At 42.6% G+C, this 22,516-nt stretch overlaps 1 protein-coding gene and 1 pseudogene across 1 annotated transcript in view; both read left to right on the top strand.

Moving 5' to 3' along the window:
- LOC145391871 (zwei Ig domain protein zig-8-like) overlaps positions 1 to 4,859 on the top strand; it is a 113,877-nt pseudogene extending 109,018 nt beyond the window's left edge.
- Positions 4,860 to 5,017: 158 nt separating this feature from the next.
- Positions 5,018 to 22,516, top strand: part of LOC145391864 (zwei Ig domain protein zig-8-like) — a 51,326-nt gene continuing 33,827 nt past the window's right edge. The window contains exons 1-3 of the mRNA XM_080266355.1: positions 5,018 to 5,054; positions 15,613 to 15,665; positions 19,894 to 20,067. Coding sequence (XP_080122481.1) covers positions 5,018 to 5,054; positions 15,613 to 15,665; positions 19,894 to 20,067 — 264 coding nt within the window. The remainder of the gene's footprint in view (positions 5,055 to 15,612; positions 15,666 to 19,893; positions 20,068 to 22,516) is intronic.

Genomic DNA, 22,516 nt, shown 5'->3' with positions numbered 1-22,516 from the left:
CTTATTCCTGGACCACACACACACACACACACACACACACACACACACACACACACACACACACACACACACACACACACGGGGGGGGGTGAAGGGGAGGGTAACGAGAGAAAGAGAAAAAGCAAAAATGGGAAGAGTACGCAGAAAGGTTGCTAGGTATCGTCCCTCACCAGTGAAATAACTTTCTGAAAACAGTTCTTTCTCTCACGTCCCGAGCTTTGAACTGGCAGTGTTATTACGAGAGATAATTGGCCACGTCCTAGGCGAGGCGTTAATGACCTGCCAGCTGGTGATCTAGTTAACTGCTCTCTAGATTGCAGCCTAGACGTGTTCATATACATAGCTAATTAGGCTACATCTTTATCCCTTTAGTACGAGACGTATACTTTAAGCACACTTAAATCGTGAAGGAGTGGCAATATTGAAGAAAAATATGTCATCCTACTGTTAAATAAACCATCATCATCAATCATCAGCATCATCAATCATCAGTATCATCAATCATCACGCATATCATCAGTCATCATCAGTATCACCTGTCATCATCAGTATCATCAGTCAATCATCCAGTCATCTGTATCATGAGTCCTCACCAATATCATCAATAATCATAAATATCATCAATCATCAGTATCATCAATCATCTCTATCAACATCACCATGCCTCTTATTTCCATCCACAGGTGACGCAGGACAGGACCTAGAAAGACATGAAATGAAAGCATGATAGAGAGCCAGTCAGCTGCATGCACAGTAAATATGGGACACGCACATCACCACTGAAGCTCTAGACCCGTGACTTCACCTCACAAGTATTACCATCCATGCATCTCCACTTTGTATTGCCTATGGAAAAGTAAAGTCGACAACAATGAAGTTCATAAGCGCTCTCAAATCCTTATCATTCTCTCCTTCATCCACAATGTATCAAAAATTCACCTTAGGAAACATCGATCATACTGAAGGGGATAATTAATGATGCAGGTAACTGCCCACTTCGAAAATCCTTCCCGAAGCACATTAAAATGACCAGAAGGAGCCAAGCGAGAAAAAAAAAAATGTAAAGCATGCCATGCGAAGAGTTGGCTAAACCGAGAAAGTGGGTGCTATCATTTTGCAGCGAATTATTGCTGCTACCAGACTATTTTATTCAGCTTTGGAGAGCTATCTAGTAATGAATGGGTCGAAGAAGGCTTTATCTAACATTTCAATTTGATAGATCTACCCTCAGCAATAAATTAATAAATGAATAAGTACATTGATTTATTATTTAAACTCTGAAAAAATTAATAATAAAAAAAGTGTGGTGATAAACCTAACTACTTACTAGATAGCATCACGGAAAGCTTCCTTCATTTTCATAAACAGTGTTGGACTAGGATGCATTTTCATGTCTCTTTATCCTTCAGGGACGATTTACTAGTATTAAATCTGACCATAACCTTTTTACTTTAACCTGGCCTAAAATTATCATCTCTCCACCTTCAGTACCGGGTTGTAAACACAGAGTAACAATTTAATATCATGCTAGTCATATAACATTGCTGTGGAAAGGATGTAGAACCCTAGTACAGTCTTTTTCAGCCACTGAGCTACATGAAGTACACAACAAAAGGACGAAAATCTAGGCCAGGGTAAAAAAAAAAAAAAAAAAAAAAAACACACACACACACACACACACACACTAGACGGCTTTACCGACACTGCGAAACTTCAAGAGGCCTGAGGGCTTAAGAAAATTCAGACACTTTTAAATAAACTGTTGAGAAATAAATAATAATCTAAGCAATTTCGGATAATTTTTATGCACTCTGGCGGACATAAATACTGATCCACCTCCTTGTGATACATAACGGGCCACTGAGCACACTCTTTCAAAACTTCCTGCTCTTCTATCTGCCTTCACCCTTCCTACTTCTCTATCTCCTCCTCCTCTTCCTCGTCCTCCTCCTCGTCCTCTTCTTCTTCTTCTTCCTTGTCCTCGTCCTCTTCTTCTTCCCCGGCCTCCTCCTCCTCTTCTTCCTTGTCCTCCTCCTCCTCTTCTTCCTCCTCCTCCTCCTTCAGGTCTTTCTTCCTCCTCGTGCTCCACTTCGTCTTCGTGCTCAGTCTTCCTCTCTTGTTACTTCCCTTGCACTGAGAGAGAGAAGGGGGTGACTTCCTGTGCCATGTCGGAGAGAGAGAGAGAGAGAGAGAGAGAGACAGAGACAGAGACAGAGACAGAGAGAGACAGACAGACAGACAGAGACAGAGAGAGAGAGAGAGAGAGGGAGACAGACAGACAGACAGGGAAAGAGGGGGGGGGGGGGAGGGTAATGAAGGTAGAGCGAAAACGGGAAGAGTACGCAGATTTGCTAGGCAGCGTCCTTCACCCGTGAAATAACTTTCTGAAAACAATCCCTTCATTCTCACGTCCCGAGCTTTGAATTGGGTGAGTGTTATTACGGGAGATAATTGGCCACTTCAAAAGCGAGGAGTTAATGACCTGCCAGCTGATGATCTAGTTAATTACACTCCTAGATGGCAGCCTAGACGTGTTCATACACATGTCTGATTAGGCTACGTCTTTATCAATTTCGTACGGGAGGTATTCCTTAAGCACATCTATATCGTGAAGGAGTGGCAATATCGAAGCAAAATAGAAGCCATCGTACTGTAAAATTAATCTTCATCGTCATCATCATCATCGTCATCATCATCATCATCTTCAACTTTATTATAAGAATTATTATTATTATTTTCAATCTGCCTCTTTTTCAATCCACAGATGAGGTGAGATGGGAGCTAAAAAAAGAAAAAGAAATATAAGAGCATGAAAGATTTAGTTAACAAAATGGTCAATGAATATGGGTCACATTCACATTCAGTCACCATTCAAGCTCCTCACCAGTGACTCCACCTCACAGGCACAACCATCCACACATCTCCATTTTGTTTGGCCTATGCAAGTGTAAATGCGTCAACAATCAAATTCACAAAGTGGTCTTAAATCCTTGTCACTCACTCTTACGTCAAAAATTCATCCAGAATATATATATATATATATATATATATATATATATATATATATATATATATATATTCTGATCCACTTCCTTGTGATAAATAACGGGCCACTAAGCACACACTATCGAAACTTCTGCTCTTCTATCTGCCCCCTCCTCCTTCTTCTCTATCTCCTCCTCTTCCTCCTTTTCTTCCTCGTTCTCCTTTCTCCTCCTCTTCTTCATCCTCGTCCTCGTCCTCCTCTTCTTCCCCGTCCTCCTCCTTCTCTCCTCTTCTTCCATGTCCACCTCCTCCTCCTCCTTCTGCTCCTTCTTAAGTCTTTTTTTTTTCTCTCTCTCTCCTTCGTGCTCCACTTCGTCTTCGTGCTCAGTCTTCCTCTCTTATTACTTCCCTGGCACTGAGTGAGAGAAGGGGGTGACTTCCTGTGCCATGTCAGAGAGAGAGAGAGAGAGAGAGAGAGAGAGAGAGAGAGCGTGTGTGTGTGTGTGTGTGTGTGTGTGTGTGTGTGTGTGTGTGTGTGTGTGTGTGTGTGTGCGTGTGCGTGCGCCCATGCGTGTGCGCGTGCGTGCTTGCGTGCTGTCAAGATATTGAGAAATGGACTCATGCTGGATGTGTAATAAACTATCTCATAGTTAGAAAGGCCTTGTTACAAAAGCGAGGGTTACAAATGAGGTTCTTGTTTAAAACCACGTGATAACGTATCAACAAAACTGCGGAGCAGTTGCTGAATTCTCTCATTCTGATTTCAATTATCAGTTTTACAAAGAACGTCAGCAGCTTCAGACTACATCCTACACCAAGGCCAGGAGTACAAGTCAATCACTAAAACTCAGAGCTGAAATAGGGGACAAATTATGCCATATCGCAGTGCAGCAATTATACTTAGCCCAGAGTTCCTTTTGCAGCATTTTTCACGTAGCCCAGTGGCAGAAAAAGACAGTACTGTGGCTCTGCTTCCTTCCCATTACACTTCGTAACTAACAGCATAATTTAAATTAACGTCTGGTTACAGCTCGGTATTCAGTATAAAGAGATGGCAATTTTAGGCCAAGTTAAAGGAAGCCTTAATGACAGCACATGACTTCTTTGGGTTCTTCTTCCATGGCAAGAGTGGGCATTCTTTTGTGTGTGAATATAGTGTAATCCCATGATCACCGTTCTAAGATAAATATTTATATTATCCACTCACCAAATGATGAAGATTCCCTTTACACCAGGGATGGCACAAGATACAAAATCTCGGCGTTAGTAAATATATAGACAACAACAGTGACAAGAGGGAGTAGCAGTCTGTCCTCTATCTCCATTTCACTGATCCTGCAGATGTCGATGATTGCTACGATGAAGTTTTGTTGACTGACGCACAGCACGATGGTAAATGTGTGTGTTTTGCAGATTATGATGGGAATGACGTGTTATGCCCAAAACGACTTCAAAATATAAATCTGCTTCAGTGTCCCACTTCCTGCTACCCATGGCGAACACAGGGCAACAAACATTAATGCATAGGTAAAGAAAGTAGTACGCGAAAAACATGCGTATGATGCAATATTCATCATATTTTAAAAATAAGGCGATCTGCACTTCCGTAGAAAAGTGTTTATACATTATGAATCCACGATTTCTTAAAAAATAAACTTGTCGAAATGACTCTGTTATTCTGTTCTAGCTAACACATGACATTTTTATTCAACTTAGAGTGAAAACTGGAGCCAAATAGTAATAATACTGCCACCATTAATCCTGTCACGGTTGGAATAACTTTAATAATTTTGTTACTGCTCTCAACAGCCAGTTCTGTACACCTGAGAGTGAGTGACAGGAACCCGGGTCTTAATATGATGAATGAGGACTAGATCAAGGAAAGCATTTGCTATATTTGCCTGACCCCCTAAAGGGCTCGACTAAAGTATGTCAATCAATAATATGTGCGATTAGGATAAAGATGGGAGGAGGGGGAGGGGCCATATACACTCATTCCTCAGTTCAGAAAGACACGTGAGAGTAGTCAGTCATGGGTCCTGCCGACAGCAGTTCTACTGATGCCAGACGTCAGGAAGCTGAGAACTTACTCGCATTTGTTGCTATTCTGTTACTTGTTTGTATTTGTATCTTGAAGTGAAATGTATGGGATATATATAATATTTATTATACTGCTGAAGTTTCTGAACACGATTCATATATCTAGTCCTACAGCATAACAACAAGCAGGCCGCTAAGTGCTTGTTCCTGCTGAGGGCAGTACCCTCGAAATCAACTCTTAAATCACATATGTTTGCACAATAAGACAAAGAAGGTGAAGCAGGGTGGATAAAAATATTTCGTTGAGGAATACAGAGTTGCCAAAACAACTGGCAGCTTTGTTAATGCATTCATCCCTTTATGGAATTTTCAATAAACGGGCATGGCGAGCTCGAAGACTAACGTTAAAAATAGGGACGGGTTAAACAATACTACCTGCCATGCTGCCCCGCGAGACACGCCCTGACACAAAACTTGATCTGACCTGCTGTGACATACTGGGCATGCCCATGCGAAATTTCAGCTTATTCCATCCAGCAGTATGACCTGTATAGGGTTGCCAAAGTCTAGCGAAAAATCTGTCACAAAAGTGAGCGTGGCTCGCTCGCAGCTGACTGCACGGAGTTATAATTAACACCTTTGTCTGTTCATTGATCCTCGTCTTTTGATGAACAGCACGTCGAAGTTTGAGGGGGTCAAATGTGGACAGACAGACAGACACACACACACAGACAACAATTATTCGCATAGTATTATTGATATAGGGGTGGTCTGGTTGACAGGCACCAGACTGACTGGCACAGGACTCTTAAGTAGGGCCTGAAGGGGCCTACACAGGTCCCAGAAAAGTACTGTACCTAAAACAGGTATGACCAGGTGACATCGGCTAGAATCTTGTTAGACACAGAGAAGATTGCTAGAGCCATTTTGGGAGTTCTAGTTTGTACCAAGTCTTGGTTGGGATGCAGTGTCTTAAGTAACTTGGAGACAGATGTAATGGTAGGCTGGCCCTTGCCAATAACAGGGCCTGTTAATAAGAAATATATAAATTTAATCAGATTGTTAAAAGGAGAGGTAGAAGAAGATGAAGAAGAAGAAGAAGAAGAAGAAAAGGAAGGAGGAGAAGCAATAGGAGGAGGAAGAAGAAGAGGGAGAGGAGGAGGTAGAGGAGGAGGAAAGAGAGGAGGAAAAAACAGGAGGAAGAAAAGGAGGAAGAAGAAGACGACGACGATGGAAGATGGAAGAATACGAGGACGAAGACTAAACATATTATGAACAGAGATGAAGGACAAGAGTGAGAAGACAGAAAGAAGAGATGAGACACTGGTTGAATGAAGGAGGGAGAGTGGATTGTGAAGATGGAAAGCGAGAGATAGACAGAAAGGAGAGAGCCAGAGGGAGAGAAGGAATGTAAGGAAAAGGAGAAAGAAGAGAAAGAGATGAGATAAAGGAGGGATGAAGCAGGAAGTGTGGATGATAAAGACGGAAGGCAAGGGAGGGAAGGAAGGAGGGAAGATTGAAGGAGGACGTGAGAAAAACGATGGGGAGTGAAAAGTAGGACAGGAAGGGATTATGGGATGAAGGATGGAGGGGGATGAAAGAGGAGGAGGGAGACAATACCGAAATTGAAATAAGTAAGGGAGAAGGACGAGTAGGAGGAAGAGAAATGGTAGAAGAGGGAAGAGAATAGTGTGGAGGGAGGAGGAAGAAGAACGATAGGAGGGGGAAGAGAAAAGTGGACAGTAGAAAAGACAGGCATAAACAGACTACACAGACCTTTCAGTCCTGTCTAGATTTGGCTGTAATCTGTTCAGTCCTACGACCTTTTCATGTTTTATTTTCGCTACCACCAGATGATTAGTTTTTGTGCTTCAGGGGGGACGTCTTGTAGAGAAGGAGCTAACTGAAGCTCAGTCTGACTTCTCTAGTACAAGAAGTCTCCCCTAATTTGAAGGAAATTGCCTAACGGTAGCAAGAATAATCACAAAACACGTCACCGGACTGAAGTGGTATTAAGAACAATATTTATATCATTTTTAAAAAAATCCCAGAAAATTTAGGATATGACAGCGAGTCACAAAGGTCTCCTCGCACCCCTGACCAGAGGTTCCCAATTTATTTATTGTGAGCCCTGGACAAAATACCGTAACGCACGCAGCCCTCTCCACATTTTCATGTGAAGAAGCAAGATAGCAACGTCGCTCGAATGAGTATGTTAGATTATAAAATTGTAGCATCTAGGGTAATTAGAAGGAGAGACGAGGCTCAAGCACGTAAAACAGCATTTTAAAGGTGTACCGAAAACTCAGCGGTACAGCTGTAATTAGATTTTTACTGCTAAGTTTGGTATCAGTGGTTGAGTCACTAAAAGATAGCAAAAGTGGTCATCTTTCGCTTGAAACTAATTATGCTGTTGCGGTTTAGTGATTAAGAACATAACATACTCTGCGTTGTTGAAACAGGAAGACTGCAATGCCAGAAACATCCAAACACCCAGTTTCAAGATAAGAGGGTGACTTTCTGTTCTCATCCAAAACTTTGTTAGACTCCTCCTTCGAATGTGTCCCTGGCAAATAAATCGCTTCATGGTTCCTGGATTCATCTTGGACTCTTACTTGGTATGCTGTGTATGAGAACGGAACAGGGATCCTTGATTTGCTTCTTCGGGAATCTGATGGTGAAAATCTATATTTAGTGACTCCAGACCTTCTCAGAAATGCACTATGACCCACCCACCCACCTTCTCAGAAATACACTATGACCCCCCCCCCCACCCCGGGGCCCTGGTCCGCTGTTTGGAAGTTGCTGCCCTAGACCGTAGATCATTCAGTCGTAGAGTAATGCAGCTAGAAACAATACCTTATAAGGCTGAAATATCTAGAACAGAAGCTTCCCGCCTTTATCTTACCAACCACAAACCCTCTGAATTATCTGATCAACGACATGTTCTCCCACGACTGAGGCGCTGAATAATAGAACAGCACTCCATTAATTCTAATACAGTATAGAATTGCAACACAGTAGCTGTTGTAAAATTATTGAAATGGTAATTAATTGTCCAGGTAATCAATGAATATATTATTACAACACTGTGTCAGTAGTAACAGTACAATAATCAAGACAACAATTATTGCATGTAAGTGGGAATGATGTGCATACCAGTAATAAAATATAAGGAAATACTACAAACCCCACTTTTTACATTTGCAAATGTACAGCGCAGTCCATATACTACAGATTTCTTGAACGATTATATTCTAGGGATTGCTCATGTAGCTTTCCCAGTGTCTACCCTGTATCAGTTTGTTTTGATATCACTATTAGTACTTACACTGTCTTCTTTTTTACGCACATTGAAAGCATGGTTCAGAGGTAATTTCGTAAAGCAAGCAAAATATCTGCTCCTCATACCAGCAAAGTGACCCATCCAGATAACATGTAAGACAGGCAGGCGTACTGGACGAACAGCCCTGTAAATAAGCCTATATGGTATTCCAAGATGTGTGCCAATCTTCGTTTTTTTTTCTTCCATAATTTCAAGTGATAAATGTCGCTGTATCTCAGTATGGATCTAATACTCAGTCGCAGTGGTGATAGACTTACTGATGACGTTATGGACGAAAATGGTCTCCCTCATCATTCACCCATAAGGACTTCAGTAACTATACTTTTAAGCATTTCAGTATTCGAGCCATACTGATCTAGCCTAATCCCGGAAGACATTGGTTACACGTATACATATAGGGAGCATACACACACACACACACACACACACACACACACCGCTCGCTGGTGCAGTGGTAACGTTCCCGCTTGCCAACTGGTGGACGGGAGTTCGCGCCTCGCTCAGGTTGCGAAAAGTTTCACTGACGAAGTGGGTGGTTACTGTCCCCCTTGAGCAAGGGGACGGGTGTGTGCTTGTGTGAAGGTCACAGCCTTGCCCTTAGATCGGACTATATGAGCTCTCAGCTCCCTTCCGGGAGGGTAAAAGCTGACGATCACGACCATCAAATGATCCTGACCGAATCGGTGAATTACCGGTGAATTACACACACACACACACACACACACACACACACACACACACACACTGCTGAATATAGTACACACACACACACACACAATGCTGAATATAGTGCAGATATTGGGGGAATATACTGTACTGAAGAAGACTAGCGGTGGTCAACCAATTATGTATGCATTCATTGCTGAGAAATAAGATAAAGGGTAGCATGATGAGAGAGAGAGAGAGAGAGAGAGAGAGAGAGAGAGAGAGGTGGGGTAAGGGAAGGTGACATGGGAAGGTGGGTGAGATGAAGAGAATAAAAGCAAGACATAAGACATAGGAGCAGAAGTTTTGCTGTCATGAATGAGGGAGAACAAGAAAAAGAATATGGTGATGATGATGATGATGACGACGATGACAACGAAGACGATGATAATAATGATAATGATGAAGATGAACATAGTGACAGTGACGATGATGACTGGTGATGACGACGATGACGACAATGATGACGATGAGGATGACGAAGACGAGAAGTAAAATATGAAAAAATTTATCCATTACTATCCACGGTGCGAGAGTACTTAAGGCAGAGAATGATTATATTTACGTTCCAGTTTTCCCCCAGAATACGTAGCACAACAATCGAATGAACATCTAGGTCCCTATTGACTCGGATGTGTGAACAGGGTAAAGGGAGGAACAAACTTTATCGAAAAGTCCAACCAGCATGAGGAAACAGGGAAGATGAAAGGCAGAAAGAGAGAGAGAGAGAGAGAGAGAGAGAGAGAGAGAGAGAGAGAGAGAGAAAGTCAGCCTGAGGAATATGTGTGTGTGTGTGTGTGTGTGTGTGTGTGTGTGTGTGTGTGTGTGTGTGTGTTTAAAAGAGAGAGAGAGAGAGAGAGAGAGAGAGAGAGAGAGAGAGAGAGAGAGAGAGAGAGGAGAAATGTGGAAGAGTGCAGGCAGAAAGGAGAAAAAGAGAGGAAAGTATAGAACAATACAAGGAAACAGCCACAAGGAAATAAAAGAGAGAGAGAGAGAGGGAGAGAGAGAGAGAGAGAGAGAGAGAGAGAGAGAGAGAGAGAGAGAGAGTCTAAGGAAAAACAAGCGAGCAGAGGCGTGGGTACAAAGAGGCACAAATAGCAAAAAGAATAAAAAGAAATGGAGACAGCAAGACGAAAAGAGGAAATGAAACGCAATAAAGAGTGTGTCAAAGATCCTTAGCTGAGAGGCTGGCAGAGAGGGAAGGAGGGAAGGTAGGAAGGAAGGAAGAGAGGGAGGGAGGAGAGAAAGAAAGAAGAAAGGAAGAGAGGGATGGAGGGAGGAAGGAAACAAGGAAAGAAGGAGGGAAATAGAGAAAGAAGAAGGAAAGTAGGATTGCAGGACGTAAGGTAGGAACACAAGCTGGCAAGCAAGCTAGTATGGAAGTAAGGAAGGAAGAAAGGAAACAAGGATAAACAAAAGAAGGAAAGAAGGAAAGAAGAAAGAAAGAAGGATTTGAGAGAGAAAGATGGAATGGAAGCAAAGAAGAGTTGAGGAGACAGAGAGAAGGAAGGGAGAATCGGAAGGAAAAGAAGGAAGGAAGCTGAGAGTAAGGCAAGGATTGGAGGCAGAGAAGTGGGAGAAGGACAGAAGGAAGGAAGGAGGTTATCAAATGTGAAGGAAAGAGAAAGACAGGAAGGGAAGAATATAAAAAAGAAGGACATGAATGGAAAAGAGAGACGAGAAGTGGAAGGAACTGAAGGAAGAACTGTAAAGTGAGAAAGGAAGGAGGGTATGAGATAGAGGGAAGAAAAGAGGAAAGGAAGGAAGGAAGGATAGAAGGAAGGGAGGGAAGGATAGAAGGAAGGAAGGGAAGGAAGGAGGGAGGGAAGGATAGAAGGAAGGGTGGAAAAGAAGGAAGGGGGGAAGGTGAGAAAGAAAGGAGGGAGAAAGGGAGGCGGGAAGGACGGAAGGAAGGAAAATCTTCAATTACCCAGAAAAAGGAGGAAGAAGAAAAGGAAGGAATGAAGGGTAGGAAAAGAAGAAAGGAAGGAAGAAAAGAGGGAAGGCAGGAATGAAAATGAAAGCTTGATATAGGGAGATAAGAAGATATGGAAGGGAAGAAGAGAAGCCAAGGAAGGAAGGAAGGAAGGTAAGAAGGAAAGACTGAATGCCTGAATGCCTGAATGAATGAATGGATGACAGAAGGAATATAGAAAGAAGGGAAGGAAGACAGGAGGGAGGGAAGAAAGAGCAAGCAGAGATGGAGGAGGGAATGAAGGATGATGAGAAAAAAAAAAAAAGAAAAAGGAGGAGGAAATGAATGGGAAGAAAGATGTGAAAGAAGAAAAAAGGGGCGAACAGGGAAGGAGGAGGGGAAGAAACAAAGCAAAAGAAGGAGAAGAGGGAGTGAGGGAAGATCTGGTTGGAGACTGGGAGAAGGAAGCAAGGAAGGAAGGAGGAACAGGTGTAGGAATGCAGCAGTAAAAGGAAAAATTGGACGAGAAAAGTGGAAAGCGTAAGGGGGAGAGAGAAAATGTGAAGGGCAAGAAGGAAGAGTGTGTGAGGGAGGGAGGGAGACAGGAAAAGAGGGAAAGTAAGGAGGTGGAAGAATCTGGAGGAACTTTGGGCGAAATATTGGCATTAAGTTTACGATCCCTTTGTGGCCAGGGAGAGAATGACACTTGGGCCATCATAGCAGTAAAGTGGATGGGAAAGCTCAAGCCCACCCCAAACATTGTTTGCAAAATTAACATATACTTTTTTGCTCTAACTTGGCCAAAAATTATCTTGCAGAATTAATATATACTCTTTTTTTTTACTCTAACTTGGCCTGAAATTACCTTCTCTCCATCACGAATGTTGCTTTGTAACAATAGATTACCACTAGGATATGATATTAGTCAGGAAAAAGTGCCTGGAAAGGATGTAGAGATGTAGCACTGTCTTCTGCTGTATAAGCACCAGAAAAATGAAAATCTGGGCCACGATAAGGTAAAGAACTATCGTCATTGTTTGATAGTATCTGAGATAAAATTTAACTAAATGGTCACAGTTGCTATGGTGTTATTTGCTTTATCTTGTTATAAGTATAAAATAAATAAACAGGAATGATGGTGTTTTGGGTGACATTAACTTAGGTGTGTGTGTGTGTGTGTGTGTGTGTGTGTGTGTGTGTGTGTGTGTGTGTGTGTTGCAAACTGAATTCTAATCGGGAGAAAGATGCAAACGTACAGTCACGGTCGATAATTCCTATACACTCCTGGGATTCAGATCTAATACAAGTTAGATTTAAAAAAATATCGCAGTCTATAGCCAGACACCTTAATCCCGGAAGGGGTGGACACAAACGAATCGCCTTCATGTCATTCTGTCCTCTGCCGTCAAGCTGCCCTCTCTCCTAATCAGATCCTCATTCATGTACAGTTAGCCACAAATAAACTTGGGATAGTGTGTGTGAAGCTGAGGTCTAGCTACAATTTCTCACCTATAGGCTTCACAGTTACTTGGCCATTTCACTTAATATTTGGCATTTCCGTTCTTTCATGTCAGTGCCACCAGTAAACATGTGATTATGGCAAGGCTGTCAGTGTACCAAATGCTGGACCTCTGCTACATGCTGATGCTGTCCTACTTCATATGCTGTCAATTGTACCTCTCCACACCACTCTTTCATCCCTTTGGTTTCCCCCTTCCCCATCCCCCTCCACGTCACTCAGATGCATTCTCTTAGGCAATCACTCATTCCACGCTAGCAGACCTGACAGTGTTTCAGTACCGGCTGGGATAAAGAGCATGTGCCGTATGTGATCGATCTGCATACCCAAGTGACTCTTGTGAATTTTTAACCACAAATGGCCCGTTTCTCCCCCACACCTCTTCCGAAGCGATTTATTTTGCTTATTACTGTACATTGCTGACCATACTGACCATATAAAAACATATAAATCGCTGTTAAGTAGCCGCATCCAAAAATAAATCGCTAAGGAAGAAGTGCTAGGGCGTCTCCTTACCCGATGGGGGTACGAACCCTTACCACACCTTGACGTCCTCCTCTGTGTTCCTTAAATCATTCTAATATCACCATACTCTGGATAAATAACGAATAAAAGACTATTAGCCAGCAAAATCCAAAAAATAAATAGCTAAGGAAGAGGTGTTAAGGGGTTCCCTTAACCGGAAGAGAATGCAGACTATAGAGTATTCATTCATCTACTAATGCTTTTGTTGTGAACTTCGTATTGCTATCAGTTAAACAAAAAAAAGAGAAAATCATCACACTTTCCATTACCATTCCAGGTAGAGATGCGTCAGCGAAATTTTGTTTGTGGTTGTTCAACAGTTTCAGCTCGACGCGGACAGAAATTCTTGAATACTTTCTTCTCAGTTATTTTTAAAAATACATCTATGGGTATTTTTTTCCTTATAAACATTTTACGCCTCTTGGAATTAAGGATAAATTACGCAATCTCCTTTATCCCTCCAGGTAAGACGGAAACGATGAAGAAGAAACAGTGTATATGTATTGTGAGTTTACGCATATTACACAACACGTTGCTGGAAGGTAGAAGGGCTTGTTAGTACGTATGCCACAACCTATACGTCAGAGAGAGAGAGAGAGAGAGAGGAATATGAAAGGAATGGAAGAATGAACAGAGGCAATGTGGAGGAAAAGCAAATAAAAGACTAAGCAACTTACATATAGAGAGAAAATGTGACAAAACAGATGTAAATAGATAGTGTAGAGAGTAGTAGCTTGAAAAAAATGAATAACAGTGAAGGAGAAAAGAAGCTGAAGAGAATAACTGCATAACAATGATAAAGGAACGAACTAAAACAGAAAGACTAAGTGGTCGAGGAAAAGGCAACTCTATATAGCCCTTTGACTGTGATGCTGGAACATTAGTAAAGTAGCGGGCAGTAAAGCAAGATAGAATAAATATCCCCTGTGAAGTTACGAGTAGAATTGTGTGAGGGATGGTGTCGCAGCAGGAAGGTGTAACCTGCTTGTTTCTAAGAGTTCAGTACGTCTAAATATCTATCTATCTACCTAGGCTGCTTCCCCCAAGGAAAGGGAGGTAGAAAAAGTGTGTGTGTGTGTGTGTGTGTGTGTGTGTGTGTGTGTGTGTGTGTGTGTGTGTGTGTGTGTGTGTGTGTGTGTGTGTGTGTGTGTGTGTGTGTGTGTGTGTGTGTGTGTGTGTGTGTGTGTGTGTGTGTGTGTGTGTGTGTGTGTGTGTGTGTGTGTGTGTGTGTGTGTGTGTGTGTGTGTGTGTGTGTGTGTGTGTGTGTGTGTGTGTGTGTGTGTGTGTGTGTGTGTGTGTGTGTGTGTGTGTGTGTGTGTGTGTGTGTGTGTGTGTGTGTGTGTGTGTGTGTGTGTGTGTGTGTGTGTGTGTGTGTGTGTGTGTGTGTGTGTGTGTGTGTGTGTGTGTGTGTGTGTGTGTGTGTGTGTGTGTGTGTGTGTGTGTGTGTGTGTGTGTGTGTGTGTGTGTGTGTGTGTGTGTGTGTGTGTGTGTGTGTGTGTGTGTGTGTGTGTGTGTGTGTGTGTGTGTGTGTGTGTGTGTGTGTGTGTGTGTGTGTGTGTGTGTGTGTGTGTGTGTGTGTGTGTGTGTGTGTGTGTGTGTGTGTGTGTGTGTGTGTGTGTGTGTGTGTGTGTGTGTGTGTGTGTGTGTGTGTGTGTGTGTGTGTGTGTGTGTGTGTGTGTGTGTGTGTGTGTGTGTGTGTGTGTGTGTGTGTGTGTGTGTGTGTGTGTGTGTGTGTGTGTGTGTGTGTGTGTGTGTGTGTGTGTGTGTGTGTGTGTGTGTGTGTGTGTGTGTGTGTGTGTGTGTGTGTGTGTGTGTGTGTGTGTGTGTGTGTGTGTGTGTGTGTGTGTGTGTGTGTGTGTGTGTGTGTGTGTGTGTGTGTGTGTGTGTGTGTGTGTGTGTGTGTGTGTGTGTGTGTGTGTGTGTGTGTGTGTGTGTGTGTGTGTGTGTGTGTGTGTGTGTGTGTGTGTGTGTGTGTGTGTGTGTGTGTGTGTGTGTGTGTGTGTGTGTGTGTGTGTGTGTGTGTGTGTGTGTGTGTGTGTGTGTGTGTGTGTGTGTGTGTGTGTGTGTGTGTGTGTGTGTGTGTGTGTGTGTGTGTGTGTGTGTGTGTGTGTGTGTGTGTGTGTGTGTGTGTGTGTGTGTGTGTGTGTGTGTGTGTGTGTGTGTGTGTGTGTGTGTGTGTGTGTGTGTGTGTGTGTGTGTGTGTGTGTGTGTGTGTGTGTGTGTGTGTGTGTGTGTGTGTGTGTGTGTGTGTGTGTGTGTGTGTGTGTGTGTGTGTGTGTGTGTGTGTGTGTGTGTGTGTGTGTGTGTGTGTGTGTGTGAGATTGGTGAGGGGGTAGTGGAGTTGTAATGCACACCAGAAAGATGAGCTTTGTGTGTAGGTCAGTATGAGGGGGGCGACTGTTTAATCAACGTTTTCTCCTATCAGAACAGGGTAAAGAACCAGGAGAAAGTAAGCATACGTCGATCTTGTGTACCTGGTAGGGATGAGCAACGATCATATAAGTCAGCTATTTGTGCCTTCTTTCCGCAGCATTTTGGTCAGCAGTGTTCTTATTTTTCTTTCTTTTCTCCCCACAGTGCCAAAGGCAGTAAGCGGCAGCAGTGGAGGCGTCGGTATCAGTGGAAATCAGGTAGGTACACTCGATAACAGAAGTCCTGTCCTATTTCTTCGCTTTTTTTTCTTTTCATGGATCTTTGGATAGTAGTCTGATGAATCTACAGCATCCGACATTAGTGACACTGATTGCTGCCAGATATTGAAGTCAGTTTTGGTCACTGAGATTTACCACAGAGATTATTTAAGTACACAGGGTAGGCGGTGGCTCAATCGGTAGAGAGGTGACCTGCAGTCCTAACGGACCCAGGTTCAAATCCCGGCTGGGGCAGGGAACAGTTTAAGGATTTGAATTTCATTAAATCAGTCTTTACTGATCTACCAGAACACACGCCGACTGTCGTAAAAATACCCCCGCTAATACCAATACACTAGTCCTGTATGAGACAGCCCTAGCATGTATTCAATATGGACGGTGGGTGTCAGCGCCGAAGTGGTGACATGTAGAGGTGTATGGTATGTAGGAGGACTGCTGGGCCTTGATAGCAGGCTGAGAAGCCTATGCCCAGAGTTGGACACATAAAAAAAAACAAATTATCAGAGCAAGAGCAGTTCGAGATTATAAACCTCCGCCAAGGCGGAGGTGCAAGCATTGTAGGCATTATTTATCGAGCTGGAAGCAAAAATTTGGAAAGTGCCACAATCCAACAATGCTAAAGAACGCTTTAAAAAATTTCTGGATCCCGATTATGATCCGGATCACCACCAAAATATAATGGATTGTTCCTTGGGCCATACCCTACCCCTCCAAAAAAAGTTCAGCAAAATCCGTTCATAACTTTTTGAGTAATCCTGCTAACAGACTAGCAGAAAAACAAACAAACCAAAGCCGGCAAAAGCATAGCCTCCTTGGTGGTGGTAATAAGAACATAAGCCCGTCTCCAGCAACATCCTCTATGGGTCAGTCCCCATGGACATGATCTCATCTCATGGACCCATTTCCTTCATGGAGTTATTTTCCCCCTTGACCCCCTTTTTCCATGCCTTTACTTTCTCCGTTGGTCATATTTTTCGCATGATCCAATTTTCATGCGTGGATCAGTTTCCTTCCACCATGAACTTGCTTTTCCTCATGGATCATTTATCTCTTCATCTGAATCTATTTTCCGCGTTGGACAGATTTCATCCATTGACCTGTTTCCTCTGGACAAATCTTTCTTTCTTAGGAACTTCTATCCTTCCAGTGACCTACTTTTTCCGTACAGTCGACCTATTTTTTTTCCCATAGACACGTTTTCTGCCCATGGAACAATCTTCTTCCATAAACTTATTTTCACCATTGACTTATTCTTCCCCATGGGCTTATTTTCTCCCCAAGTGGAAACGCTAATGACTAATAATGATTATCTCTTCCAGGGACCTCTTTCTGCTATGACCCTTTGTTACCTACTGGGCCTATGTTTCGACTTGGGTTAATTTCTCAGGACGCATCCCCTCATGAATCTGTTTTGCCACACGTACCTTATCCACCTATGGGCCTATTTACGTCATGGACCTATTCCACATTAAGCTTAATTTCCCCTGTCCACCCACCTTCCCACCCAGTCACAAACCCACATGCACAGCCACTTACCTCGTGTAGCAAGGCCATCTTTCTGCCTTGTCCTTTGATACCTACCAACCCATAAACCTCATCCGTCCACCAACCCTAGCCCATCCATTCACTCCATTAACCCAACCACCAACCCACTCTGCTCTGCCTATCCCACTCGCCCACCCACCCCACCCACTCTGCCCACTCCATCCACTCTGTCATCCAACCCACCACGCGCACCCAACTGTTCCAGACGCCTTGCCTGTCCATTCACCCACCGAGTTATTCCACTCTGCCTGACCATACCCCTAGTAACCCAATCCCATCAGCTCATCCACTCACTTCATCCTGTCTACGTACCCGCTGCCCTCCACCCACCATTCACAACCATCCAGCCATCCGGCCTGCACACCCATCCTGCTCACCCATCCTGCTCACCCCATCTATACCATCTCACCTTACCTATTCATTCACCAACCATCCCACCCCACCTGTCCACCCATCAAGCTCCGCTGGTAAGATGAGTTGCAAGTTGCCTCGGACGCGCGCGCACACACACACACACACACACACACACACACACACACACACACACACACACACACACACACACACACAAAGACACAGCTGCTTTTAGAGTATGAAATAAGAGCAAGGTGATTTGTACAAGCCCACTTTTTTTTTTTACGATATATTCTAAGCATGTGATGATGATAGGATAGATCTGAAATATCTGTATGGTTCCTGACTACACTCTAAAGTGGGATACAGGCTGAGCACATTCCAAAGTCATAGGTGTTCCAAGAATAATACTGAAGAATTAGGGCTTCGTTTACACCTTCCAGTTTTCAGTTTTAATAATATGGTCGAGAGAGAGAGAGAGAGAGAGAGAGAGAGAGAGAGAGATTTTGTTGCCTACAGTATCACATTCATACAATTTCTTGGGCATAGCCCCGAAAGGCCGAGTACATTCATCACATATACACTTGCCGCTCTCAGACAAAATCATTAAGCTTAAAAGGGAACCGTGGAAGTAGAAGGCGTTGAGGAAGGGTATATTCTAATCCCCTCTTATCAAAAAGTCTCTCCTGATCTGGATACTATCGTCTAAGATTAAAACCATAAAATTAAGACCCAGCCTTGGTGAATGTGCTGATGCGTGCGTGAGAGTAAGTGTTTATATCTTCATTAGCATAGCTACGAAATACTTCATAGTCAGGTGGGTATACTGTAGTGAAACAAAAAATCAAGCAAAAATATATATAACGAGAGCAATTTACTAGTGTGGAGAAGTGATTATCATATAGTCAAGAATAAGTTTTTTTGCCTTGCATTATGTTTCGGCTTGTTTATTTTATTCAAGTTACTAGTAAAAGATTACATTCTGATTGAAAGAGAATACTCATAACCTCTCAGGCTGAAAAATATCTCTTCTTAATGGACCATAGGAATCTGGAGCCGTTGTCGTTGATCTCCAGGCCCATGTGGACGTGGCCCCGGTGAACCGCAGGCTGAAGTTGTCCTTTTCCAGCAGTCCGTTATACTCCTTTGGGAGATAAAGAAGGTGAGGGAAGTGTGAGTAATCGGATACCTTCACCATCCACTTTATTTTTTTTTATTCTTTTTTTTTTTTAATGCGAGGAAGAAGGAACCAACGGCCATGAGCCCGCAGTAACAGTTCCCTCCAAGAGAAAAACAAAATACAAAATAGAGCCAAATTCAAGATCCGATCATTTTGAGATGCCTGGACACACTGCGTTTGAAAGACTGGAGATCATAGGCAGCAGGAAATACAGACAGAGGGAGACAGTTCCAGAGCTGACCTGTTGCATAAATGAAAGACTGGGAGTAACGGTTAACTCTTGCATTAGAGAGTTGGACAGAAAAGGGATGAGAGTTTGCTGCCAGACGGGTGCTACGCGCCCGTCGTAGAGGTGGAGGAATGCAAGCAGACAGTTCAGAGGAGCAGTGACCATTAAAGTAGCGATAGAAAAGAGATAAAGATGCAACAGTGCGGCGAAGAGACGGAGGTTGAAGGGAGTCAGTAAGAGGAGGAGAGTTCATTCATTCATTCATTGCCAGACGCCATGTATCCCAAACGGGGTGGCCAACGGCTTAGAGTTAATTGTTTTACAGGGAGGGGCACTAATCCTCCACCAACCCCACTTGACACGTAGGAGGAGAGTTAATGAGACGAAAAGCCTTTGACTCCATCCTATTGAGAAGAGCTGTATGTGGGGAGCCTCCCCACACATGAGAGTTGTACTCCACACAGGGGCGGATAAAACCCCTGTATAGAGTCAACAATTGTGCAGGGGTAAAGAAAGAGCGGAGTCGGCTTAGCACACCCAATCTCATGGAAGCAGATTTTACAAGAGATGTAATATGATCTTTCCAAGATAAGTCCCGAGTAAATGAAACCCCAAGCATGTTCAAGGATGATGCAGGATTAAGCTGAATATTATTAAACATTAGTGGGTATACCTGTGGAAGATTTTGTCGGGTTGATAGGTGTAAGAACTGAGTCTTAGATGCATTAAAGACAACCATATTATTTTTACCCCAGTCAGAGATACGAGCCAAGTCAGACATTGCGTGAAGGCGTCCCTCTCCAGCATCAACCACAGGCATAAACAAAGTAAACAAAAAAAATACGTTATAGTATTTAAGGGGTTTCAGATTATTTATACTTTCTCCCTCCTCCCCACAGAGCACGAGCGGCAACAACCGTCTAGAGCGAGCACCCCCCTCCCGACCGGCGCCAATGTGGGACCAACCCCTCCTGAGGCCACAATTCGACAACAGCAGCAGCAACAGGGTGGTTGCAGCGGCTGGCAGAACTGCTTTTCTTCACTGCCTCGTCAAACACCTTGGGAATCGTGTGGTAAGTAGAAAAAAATAAACAAATCAATAGATAAAACATCTGCAGAAGTGTATGAACTCATCTGGTTACTCTTGAAATCGGTTGGCCAGTGAAATCGATTGGTTAGTCTTCAGAATCGTCTGCTTCAAATTATCTGACTATTATTAAAATTTTTCGTTTTAGTCTAAAGGTTTATATTTAAATTGTCTAATAAATTATCTTCTTTTTCACACATCCGGTAAGTAGTTCATTCAACTCCGTATTATCTGGCTGGAGTCGTCTTGTTAATGCTTCAGTCGCCCAGTTCAAACCGCGTGATAAGAATTAGAGTTCAAGTGAGACCACCTTAAAACATCACAGATGGACACCAGCCATAACAACAGGGTGGTGTGGGCAGTGGGTAGAACATTTCATCCCTGTTTCTCAGACACCTTAGGAATCATGTGTTTAAAAGGATATTCACTTCAATCAGTCATTTGGGAAGAATGAATAGACGCCCGTGACTGGCCAACACAACTGGGTAATTGAGGGATGGTAGGGTGGAGAGTGGTGGTATAGCAGTCAGCGTGACTACTGTATGAACCATGAGTCGAACGTTCACCGCACCCGTAGTACCAACTGAGGGACAGAGGTCGTTACCATTTCGTATCCATTGTTCAAGGCGCTCCTCGTGCCTTGTTCTATGGTCTTGATTGTCATAGGTACATTGCAATGTATGTAATGTAAGGATGTAATAAAAAAAAATAATGTACATTCCGAATTAACTGTGTGAAGCTCCAAAGAACACCGTAGTCAAACTGATCAAGAACACCTCACTGTCTGCTGCCACGCCAACCGTCGCTCACATCTGGATAACTGTGTTTGTCGAGATGCATTTTTTCCCCAACACCAACGTAATTTTTATGTTTTTCTTTTAACTCGTTGTCATCGGCCATTAGTCCGGATTCCCACAACATTTTCATTTGGGATGGTGTAATCCGTATTAGCCATATACTGACTGATATTACTAGGAGCTGTACATTTCCCCATATCACTTAATACTGTATCAGCCAATCAGTAGCAACCTTCAGGCTGTTTCTGGGCTCCTCGTGACTGGCTTCAGTGAATGGGGTTTATGACAATGTCATCTGTTTAGCTTTTCAGTTGTTTGATGCGAGCAGTTGCGAGGATATTTCTTATTTTCTTGTTGTTGTTTTATTTTTTTTTTAATATTTCCATAGATTTATCAAGGATCTCAAGTCGATTATGTATTTGATTCTGACTCTCGTTCTTACCTATCCCATTTTTTTTTCTACGTATTGGTCGTTCCTCTAACCAAGGCTCGATGTCATGGCCTCACGCCTTTGCTTCTGAACCGATTAGCTAGAAAATTACTACAGCGCATTTACACAGTCCAGACTAATGTCCCTAAGCCTTTTCAGTTTGGTTGAAGGCCGCGTTGTCAGTTTGGGTGGCCATTTTGACTGACGATTAAGAGGAGTCATCTGTACTTCCTAACTATGGCTCATCGAATTCAGTACAACAATGACGAAACCTTCAAGTTGCTATAGTGCCTGTAACAGATTAGTTCCATCACATATACACAGCACAATTAAATCGATATTCATGTGACGAGTTTTTATTTTTCGTTATAGGAGTTTTATTATTTTATTGTCCAAAACAGTACGGTATATAAAGTCGAGCTGGGAACATCAAAAGACAACTACAGAACCACGAGACGATAATACAAAGATCTCAAAAAACACTTGTTCTAATTAATTCCAATTGCAGTAGCGATATGAGGCGAGTGTGATTCGAACGTGCCGTCAACCTGCTTATTTTTCTACTCTTTTCATCTATCTATCCATCTATTGCCAGACTCCTCAATCCCGCAAAGGGTGGCCACAAACAAATAGCCTCCATGTGGCCTTGTCCATAGCCATTTCAGTGCCACTCTTTTCATGTGAATTGTAAATACAAGTGAATACATTACCCGTATTTATCTGTTAGAAGCAAACTTTAGGAAATGTCATGATTCTGCTCACATATGTTGCCTTTAAGATTTTTTTTTTCTCCTTGAACAGATATGAATAGAATTTGCTTCTAATGAATATGAGCTTTTTATTTTTGTAAGACTTTCTCTGTTATACCTTTATTAGCCCTTGGTACCAAATTATATAATTGTTATAAAATGGCTGCGATACCAAACACCAGTGATTAGAATTCTTTCAAGTTTGGTCCTTAGCTCATGGGTTTAGTAGTAGTAGTAGTAGTAATAGTTGTAGTAGTAGTAGTGGTAGTAGTAGCAGTAGTAAAACTGTCATTTTAAATATTATTTATTGATTCACTAATGTCTTAATTAGTCTTATTATTATTGCAGTATTTATTATTATTATTATTATTAACATTGTTATTATTATTATTATTATTATTATTATTATTATTATTATTATCAATTACATTTTATTCAATGGAATGTAATATAAACCTT

Source organism: Coenobita brevimanus, chromosome 2 (assembly GCF_032717465.1).
Source record: "Coenobita brevimanus isolate Jiangsu-jjx chromosome 2, ASM3271746v2, whole genome shotgun sequence".
NCBI classification, from domain to species: Eukaryota; Metazoa; Arthropoda; class Malacostraca; order Decapoda; family Coenobitidae; genus Coenobita; species Coenobita brevimanus.
This window is presented reverse-complemented; position numbering and strand designations above follow the sequence as displayed.